Genomic DNA, 10011 nt, shown 5'->3' with positions numbered 1-10011 from the left:
ATTTTGGATTTTTCTTCTTTTTTTTGGAATAATCAGAAAATAAATTTAAAAAATACATTTATTAGTATTTGCTAGTAACTGGACAGGTCAACTTCAGCTACTGCTCAGGTGGTCCTTTTCTCTGATGTTTGTGAGGTATTTTACCTCACGTTACAACCACACGATCATGTTATACCACAGATGTTTATTTAGCGATTTAATGTCCCATACCAACAGAAGGAAGGACATGAACTGTGAATGTTTTTATATTATGTATCTTTTTTGATTAATCTTTTCATTAAAACATTTTTTTTTACGGAAATCTGTAAAGTGTTGCATTCATATATATTTAGACTGCTGAGTCTCCTTTTGTTGCAATAACCAAACCAGCTGCGTTGTCCTTGCTGATGAAATATATCCCCATAGCATGACTGCCATCGCCATGTATCCCTGACAGTGGTGTGTTTATGTTTTATACAATGCTAAGTTTTTTCTTCCACCAAATTCATTTTTTAGGCATGTCAAACTTGTGCTTGGTCTCCTTTTAGGAAAGCAAGTCTTCTTAGTATATTAAAAATATATCTAAAACTACCTATCTTTTAAACCAATGTTGCTAGTCACTTTTAAAAAAGTGCTATTTCTTTTTGTCAGAAGTAGCATCATTCTAACAGGGACTTAAAACATTCTGTTCATCTGTCAAGAAAAATCCCAGTCTGAGTATGGAATAAAAAGCTTTATTTTATTTATAAATAAATAAAATAAAGCTGTGTGAATACATTTGGTAGGCATTGTAAATCACCTAATATTCCAGCAGCTGGACTTTGTTTATGTCTTATAACAGTTTAAGAGCCTCTTTTACCTTCGTTACCCATGCATAATTTATGAAATCATGCTTTCCTCCTTTATGGAGAGACAAGCTGCTTAGAGACATCTCTCTTGTACACTTCGTCAAAAGTGTTTCCAGTGTTACATGTGGCTGCACTGAAACAGGGCTGTAAGCCTTTCCAGCCTTGCCAAATACTTCCCCTTGGGAGCTAAATAGTGTGAGATCATCCAACGACGATGACCGTGAGGAGCCTATAACTCACAGTAGACAATGTCACAGGAAAATCCTCCCAAGTAGTGTTGAAAAGCTTTTAGAGAAGGCTAGACTCTAATCCAATGCTTTATTGTCTGTATTATTGAGATAGCTTTTAAGAACTGATTACAATCGAAATGCATTTAGCAGACAATACCTACACCACATTCTGTGCTGAAGGAAAGTACTCCACAAACATCACTGTGCTTTATTGTGATTTTATATGATAGATCAACAAAAGGTGGAGCACAACTGTGAATGAGGATCTATCAAGAGTGAAATGCATTTGTATTAGGCCCTTTGAGTCAATACTCTTAAAGCTGCCTGTCATTGAAATTACTGCTGCAAGACATTTAGTACATGTCTCTACCAGCTTTGAAACTTGGAAACAGAGCTTTTTTTTCTTTTTGGTTATGTTTTTCCAAAATATTCAAACTCAATCTGACTTTCCAATGGAGCATGGAAGGACTGTGACTGGACAAACACACAGAGATCCTAGCATTCAAATATTTCAGTCATTTTAGGGACACAGTTTTTTTCTGCCTCTCTTTTTCTAGCCCCTTGGTGTAATTCAGGATGGAATTATTTTGTAAGGATCCAACTTAATTTCAAGAACGGTAGAAGTTTATCTCTATAATGCATAATTTGTTGTGTTGTAAGGGGAGATATTGGAAGATATTAATAAGTTCATAAGAGTCACTGACAGATTCTAGTTGATGAGAATAGAATAGTAAATGTTTAAAAATTAGGAAATTGCATGCTTTTTGAGACACCCTTTTAATCTTTCAGATTAATTGTATTCCCACTTCCCCTAAAATCTGACTTAGTTTGTTTCATTTAAGCTGTGCCAATATCTCTTTATTTTAGAATGATGGGTTAAATAATCCTCTTAATTATCAAAACTCAGAGTATTTAACCGTGACTTCTCTGGTTTGCTTCTTAGTCCTCATGATGCTGTCTATCCATAGTGTCTAAAAAGTATTTAATATATGTATATAATGTATATGATAAATCTGTGTTAGTCTAATACCAGCTGTTTTCTAGTTAAAAAGAATTAATGAATGAACTTTGAAACCTTCAAACTGAAACTGGATTTGTACAGAGATAAGAATAATGTAATGAAAGTAATTTCTCCCTGGGATTATTAAAGTATTTCTGATTCTGATTCCTCATAGATGGTTTCAGGTGTCGTGAATGAAACGGTGCCCAGCTTGAAAGAGCTCCTGTATGTCACTGAATGTGTGCATTAATGACTGGAAGACATCTTGTGTCTCCATTTATCTATTTACTACAGTGTGTTGAATTAATGTTAATGTATATTTACAGACATTTCAGAATTGCAGAGGGGAATATAAAAAAAAAAAAAGTCTAATTAACCAAAATTTCGCAACCCCTATGCAGTAGCTCTGTGGACCCCTCAGGGGGTCGCGGACCCCCTGTTGAAGACCTCCGCTGTAGATAGTTTACGGAATCCAGATACACTCCACACTTACCATGTTTTCCCTTTCCAATTCTATGAGGTAAGATCACTGTCAAAATAAACTACAATTCATTCATTTTGCAGTTTATGCTCAGAAACCAGATCGTCTGCGTGTGTGTCGCAGTTAACGCAGAATTGGCCACCTCCATTCAGCAGACACTCAGGTGCAACTTCCCCAAATTGTATGTGACTGCAGACAGATAGCATTGCAGGGAGGATGGAAAGGAGGCCTCTGATTGGTCAAATCTACATCCGCTTTACACTATGCGTATTCCCTGTTTGGTACCTTACCAACTTGTTTTGTTTGTATGACCGCCACGGTGGAAAACTCATGAAGTTGCTAGAAGAGCAAGGTACGCAAGAACGCTGAAGCTCTTTTTGTACCTGTAGTCCCACTCTTTTTTGCCCTCATGTCCCTCCATTGTCGCACACACTTGCACAAACCACACTTCAAAATTGGGCATATATCAAAAATATCTGCGTCATATCTGCGACAAGCTCACTGCGACACATTGTTGCGGGAGTATAACCACCCCTTCAAGGGCTTGTTATGCCTCCTGTCTTGGACAAAGTCTGCGATCACCTACAATTTTGGAGAGGTGCACCAGAGTGTCTGCCGAAGGAGTGGGGGCACATTTGCATTTACTGCGACACACACTCAGATGACCTGGCTTCTGAGAATAAATCAGCCTTTACTCGGTGATGGTCAACCCATTATGATAATTCCATGTGTAAAAAGTTATTTTTGTAAATGTGAGAAATGTGGAAAAGTTCAAATAAACCATTCATCTGAAATCACGAGAAACTGCTAAAATCTAAATTATGAAAAAATGTCCAAACTTAAAGTATGGCTAACTTAATGAATTTAAACAAGCTGCACCAAATCTGGATGTGACATTTTAAAAGGTTCTACAACATATTGTGGAAAATATCTTAGGCATAGGGATTGGCAGCAGGAGACAAAAGTATAAAAATACATCTACACCTCACTTACATTGCTCAATCAACTAGAATGCATTTTTCTGAAGTTCAAGAGGAGGTAGAGTACTAGTAAAAAACCCACAGGGAAAGAATTCTAGATGAAAGACTCGAAATCTAAACAGAGACGACATTTCTTTGATGAGCCATCCAGGACAGAACATTTGATTTAATATATTTTGCCACAATTAGTCTGAGGATGAGTCTGAAAATTTTTATTTTTCATCAGATTAGAAATACTTTAGGTCAATAACAATGTGTTCCACAAAGTTTTATCTGATCAACGTTAAATAAAATTAAAATCAGTCATGCATATTTGATTTGGAGGAGCTTCAAATGGACATAAACAGTGAGTATTTGTGACCACTGCTGCACGTCCATAGGCATCCATCAAAGATATTTTTCTCTTTTGGCTGCATATTCTAAAATTAATTTTTTTTTTTTGCCTTTTTTTTTTTTTTTTTATATAAATGGTAACAGCATTCATGGATCAATGATATCATGTTGCAGATTAATAACAGTTTATAATTACTTTTACAGAAATTGTTTGCTGCTAAGGATTTAAGTGTCTGGTTAGCTAGAGGTTTATTAAAACAATGCAGAGCTGTGGTACAGTATGTTCTGTGTGCTACTGACACTAACCTCCCATGTTGCTCTTCGGAGAGGGGGGCAGACTGCTTGTGGTTCCAGATGAAGGAGAAGAAGATTTTCTCTTGCTGAGGGGGAAAATTCTCTCCCTTTGCTGCTTAAGGTCTCCAGTGATTTCCCGTGGTTTGTTTTCTGCAGCAGCAGTCAGTCTCAAGGTGCTGGCTTCATCCTTACTTTGGAATTTTTCTATCGAAAAACAATACAACTATGTTAATTTCATCCTTGAAAAATATAGAGATTTATGCTCAAAATTCTCATTCAACTGACACTTTATGCAATTGTTTCCATCTGAAGGTTCAATTTAAGAATGCTGAGACTTGTGAGATAAAACCAACTTTTCTTAAACAGTTAATGGCTGGACATTGTTGAGCTCTAAACAGATTAAAGTGTCACCTTCAGACATAAGGAAACTGTGTTCGGGGATAAATCTGTCCGATTGTCCAAAAATCTCTTCCCGATGTCTTGGTTTTTATTACACATATATCATTACATCTTTTTTTTTAAATAGTTCTCATTAAAATCTCCAAGTCAACATCAAAACCAACAGGATTCATTATCTTTTATCATCCTAATGGTTTCCCGAGGTTATTGATGTGACATGCAGTGGAAGCGTTTCCTGACAAGATAAGTATACTTATATCAGGATATTTGAATCTATCTTGCTTGAGGAGTTCTGCTAGTTTCTTCATTGTACATTTTTCTATAGATATTAAATGTTAGATATATGTGTGTATCATTTTATTTTTATGATGTCACACGAGGAAGCAGTGTGTGAGGTTGTCGTCATTATCATCGCTTATCTGAGACTGGGTCAGATTGGGTAACATTCATTACCCAGAGAAAGAGTACAGGTGATGGAGTCTAACATGCACATGGTTTAGAGCTGGTCCAGTGTTTCACTGACTATAGGGAGAAAACCACACAAGGTCTGACACTCAGCTGGACTCCCTGGGATTTCCTAGTAATCTTAGTATATGTAAACTTCTGAGTTTAAAGAAATATTAAAATATTTTATTATTTTGCTATGTAGAATAAAAACACATATTAGTAATCCTACTAAACATACATAATAGAGCTTTTTTTAAATGCCTGGTTTCCACAATCCTCTAAATATTTATAAAAAATTAAAAACCTTAATTAAAAATGATGAAGGGTCCTTAAGCTCTTTGAATATAGTTGTTGTTCGCAGAGTTAGTAGTGTAGGTATTTCAGAAACCACTGAGACTTTTGCAGGAAACAGAAAAGAAACTCTAGATCTGATGATGACTTTACGCCAAAGATGGCAGAATATCATCCATGACCAGAAATGCATCAAACCATGAAGCAGTTGAACAGGTGGTGAAGATTATCTTAATAATTTGAAGGAGTTGATGGCTTTATATTTTTTCCCCCTTTTTTGACTATAAAAAAATTTAAAAAACAACAAAACACTGACATGATGGTTTTGCCAGCATACCTGAGTTAAGACCTAAACGCATCTTGGCCAGTTTCTAAAGCCAAAAGAAACAAATCTCTGTTAAAAAAAAAACTGACAATTGTTTTTTTTATTTGACAGCCAGATAATTGGTGACATCAAGCAAGATTCTTTAGGTTTGGGCATTAAGCCAATATAAAGTCCATGTTCATGAAAAAGCACTTAGACTCCATAACCCATTGCTTTATGACCACACATCTGGACTGTAACTTCCTTTATTTAAGTGTCAGCGATTCTTTACTCACACTTGCAGATTGTGCAAAATGCCGCTATGTGTCTTTCAACAAACATTCATGGGTTAGAGCACATTTTTTACTTCACTCAGCATCTGCATTTTAGAATCCATTTCAAAATTCCGTTATTTGTATCAAGTTGTTAAATGGCCTTTTCTCTCTCTATAACTAGAAACTTTTACATGCTATCAGGTTCTCAAATGTCAACGACCTTTTGTTTTAATTAGTACCAATACCAAATGCGAGAGGGGACCAGACCTTCTCTGTAGCTGGTCCTAGACTATGCAATATCTGCTGCTGTACATAATGCAGTCTTTGACTCTGGCCAGGTTTACACATATTTTCTCTCATGAATACTTATTGGGGTGTTTGTTATTATGTTGATCATGCATTGTTTCTATATGAGCTGTGATTTCATTTTATAATTTCTGTCAACAACACATCAAACTGAGAGAACAATTTATACAGGTTCATCAAGAAAACAACAGAAGTTTCAAAAAAATGTTGCCTACCAATGAGGCTTTATTTTATCTGGGACATTCAGAGGATAAGGTCAAAAATATTAATTAACAGCATGAAAACGGATTGATCCAGCCTTGTATTTCTTTGCACAATTGTGTCCCTTTTGCAACAACTGAAAAACATTTAAACACCACAGTGAAACTGAATATCGCTTTTGACAATTTCCGCCCCTTCATGGGTTTTATTCAGTACCATATTAATCTTCTGATGGTTACTTTTTGTAGTATACCTACAAAAAGCTAAGATAATCTCAAACTTGTTTTTGAACAGTTCATTGTAAACCAGGGGTCTCCACAATCACCAAAACTCTATCCTTGAGACAAGCTTTTGGAGGTAATGGTACAGAGGATTTACATCATGAATGGGCTACTGGTTATATGAAGCAGCATAATGCTTTAATGTAAGCGAGGATCTTAATGGCCAGGAAATCTGTTAAAAAATACACTGAAAAAAACAACAAAACTGTGGCTAATTTAGTAAAGAATGAATATAGTAGAACATACCAGTCCAATGCTTTCAAGCTTCACACTTCTAAGCTTCAGCTTCAAAAAATGTCTTGTATACTTTGCCTCCAGGTAAACAGATGACCTATAAATTACTTATGGTTAAAGTAAAAAAAAAACAAAAAACTATATTGTTTTATTAGCAACAGAAAGTGGAGATCATTATTACTGGATTATTTTATGGCGAAGCATGGGGATAACAAGTGTTCAATTGTTTCAGCTCTTTTCATGATCTGTATCTTTTTTTTTTTAGGGTTTCTTCATTCTTGGCTTTGCATTCCGCTAATGTAGGGTTCTTCCATTTCAGTCTTTGCAGTCTGGCATCCAGCACCTTTTCAACATATTTCAGCTTTGACACACCTGAGTCAGATAATCAGAGCAATTGCAGAGGTCTGTCAAAATTCACTGCGCACTAAGGACTTATTTAGCCATTTGTTCCAGTTGCAATAGGACAGAGTAACTTCTCAAAGTTCATAAACACCAGACCACAAAGATAGCAATTGAAGACCCCTGAGCTGGTATGTTATTTATTTTGTGTTATTACTGACAGTTCTTGTGTTCCCTGAATATATCTTGTATTGTCTTGGTGTCTCAGCTCCTTGATCTCCTAGCTGGCTATTTCCTGCTGTTGCTTCATGCTGCCTTTCATCAATCCATCTGTCCATCCATCTCTTTTAATCATGAATTTCTGGATTGTTTTCTTCCTTATATTTACCTTTAATATAAGAATCCTTTGGAACACCTAGTTTAGGGAGTATTCTCCTGACTATGCTGTTTTCTTGAAATAAATGCAAAAAATAAAGATAGTGGATAATGGGAATAAAGAGGTTGTTTGCTACATTTATTCCTCCAACTTCTTAGGGGTCATTCAGAAATTTCAAGCATGCAAACCATACTCTAGGAGATGTTGAGATCCTGATGACTTGCACACATAAGCCATTATGACGGGCGATTTTAGGTAGCTGAGAAACTTTTTAGAGGTTTATATATTTAAAGGAGAGCAGTTCAGGGGTTTAAAAAGTTTCAGTGGTATCATAACAAATTCCTTCCATCAAGTCTGCAGTCTGTGCCCTAGATTCCCCAGGGGTCGGCCAGGAATATTACATAAAGGTGCGTGGAATATGCAAAAGCTATGTTCTGCACTGAACAGACATAAGAATATTACCCTTTTTGGTCTAAGTCTAAGTTGGTCTAAGGTTAAGTCTTTTGGGTTGACAATGAGTCCTGAGAGGATAGTGAGTAGCTTACTAGTGATGATAATCGGTTACAACTGTTCATGATAGAGTTGCTCAAATGACGGGTTTCCCACAATACAATAAAAAAAAAGTGATGTTGCCCTGGTTTTCTTCCATCCTGCAGATCTTAAGTTTATTGCCATTTGCCAGCTCTCAAAACGACTATTACTGCATAAATTATCTTCCAACATGTTGCAAAAGGTCCCAAAAAAGTCAACCAAGGAGTGGTAATGTAATTTGTAACAATGCATCACAATTCAGAAAAACTGCTTCAGCTAATTACTGGAACTCCTTTAGAGAACAGGTGTGCATACGCATTGACTTCTGAAACACAGCGGTTGCTAGGTGAATGGATGGTGCATTCAATGCAATCTAGACATTCTTGACTTTTATCATTGTGAAAAAGACAGGAATTATCCATGAATCATTTCTATTTATTTATTTTTTTAACCTTGCAGACATTGTTTGATCTAAAATACAAAATCTACATTGCTTTGATCTTACTGTCATAATAGTAACCCATGATGATTTTATCTGCGTTCTGACTTTTGCTGCTGTTACTTTTTTTAAATGTGCAATGACAGCAATCATATCAAACAATAGCCCTGTATTTACCTGAGTCCTATAATTAATTATATGAAATTGTGGCAAAATTGGCCCATTGTTCGAAGGCTTTTTTGAGGGCCGGAAGGAGTAGATTTTGAACAATTGAGAAATGACTAAAAATTGTGACCTACCCCTTGAAATTCATTGGGTTTCAGATGTTGTGCATGGCTGATATTTGGTCTTAAGCTGAGTCCTACTGAATAGGGTATTTAAAGGTAGAATTTCTCCTGACTCCAATGACATATGGAGTCAGCAGTGGTGAATACAAATAAATGCCATTCTGTGTCTTTTCTAATTGTCTCACTTTCTTAATTACAAAACAAAAAAATATTGGCTTCTTGTAAGATAAACCCAACACAACTAAATACAATAAAAATAAATCATGTATTTAGTCCACAACAGCAAGATTAACACCAAACATCAAGACTCGATGTATACACTTAGAATCATTCTTACACAACTGAAAAGAGTTTCTTACCCCTTCTAGTCCATGCTGAGTTGTCATCATGTGTGTTTGCTAACCCTTTGTCTTTCAGCGTGGTTTCAGCAGCCATCTGCTCCATTACATCACATGAAAATTGCACCAGGTCAGACAAACCTGATTATCTTAAGAAAAAAGAACATACAGCTTCTCAAAGCTAAGGTCAGGTTGATTTAATGTCCAAAAAAAAAACACTGCCTATATCTGCTTCCAGGGTGCAACATTGTCTTCTTGCCCTGGGTGTGGAAGCAGTTGTTTTCTTCGTCAAAGCAGCGAGCATCCAGGAAAAATCAGCCTTTGCATTGTGAAAGGGTCCATTTGGCCTGCCGCCCGCTCTACTGCAAACTCCTCTAATGTTCCAGTGACGTTGGCAAAAATACTTCAGATCCACTCCTATCTGCACATCTTGTCAGCTGCGTTTTATTAGTTTGAGTTATTTCCTACTGCGAAGTGATGATGAAGCCAAAGGCAAAGCAGAGTAGCTCTAAATGGGAGGAAATGGTGTATTCTGCCTCTAATTCCCATTTCAAATGCATTATTGAGCAGTCGGGACACACCATCAAGAGACTTTATTATGTTTTAGTAATACTCCAGAAGACAGAGAATACCAAAAGGCATTGGTGATCTGTTCATCAGCAAAATGTCATCACTTCTTGGTCACTTCAGACAAAGGCGGTGAATGTATGTTAGTGACAACAAAAGCAATGCTTCATTGTTCAGGTGCAAAATTAAAGCAACTAGAGAGCTGCATTGTAATGCCACAGAAAAAAACATCTAATTTACTCTAATTAGGT

General features: G+C 36.3%; 1 protein-coding gene across 1 annotated transcript in view; it reads right to left on the bottom strand.

Moving 5' to 3' along the window:
• The window catches only part of LOC107082346 (myoD family inhibitor-like), a 14613-nt gene extending 5023 nt beyond the window's left edge, over positions 1-9590 (bottom strand). Inside the window, exons 1-2 of the mRNA XM_015370965.1 lie at positions 9215-9590; positions 4158-4349 (exon numbers count right to left, since the gene is read on the bottom strand). Of these exons, the coding sequence (XP_015226451.1) occupies positions 4158-4349; positions 9215-9299 (277 nt within the window). The 5' untranslated portion in view covers positions 9300-9590. The remainder of the gene's footprint in view (positions 1-4157; positions 4350-9214) is intronic.
• Between the last annotated feature and the right edge of the window lie 421 nt (positions 9591-10011).

Source organism: Cyprinodon variegatus, unplaced genomic scaffold (genome assembly GCF_000732505.1).
Source record: "Cyprinodon variegatus isolate N-32 unplaced genomic scaffold, C_variegatus-1.0 Scaffold51, whole genome shotgun sequence".
Lineage (NCBI taxonomy): Eukaryota > Metazoa > Chordata > Actinopteri > Cyprinodontiformes > Cyprinodontidae > Cyprinodon > Cyprinodon variegatus.
Note: the sequence above shows the minus strand (reverse complement) of the source record. Positions and strands in the feature narration are given on the sequence as shown.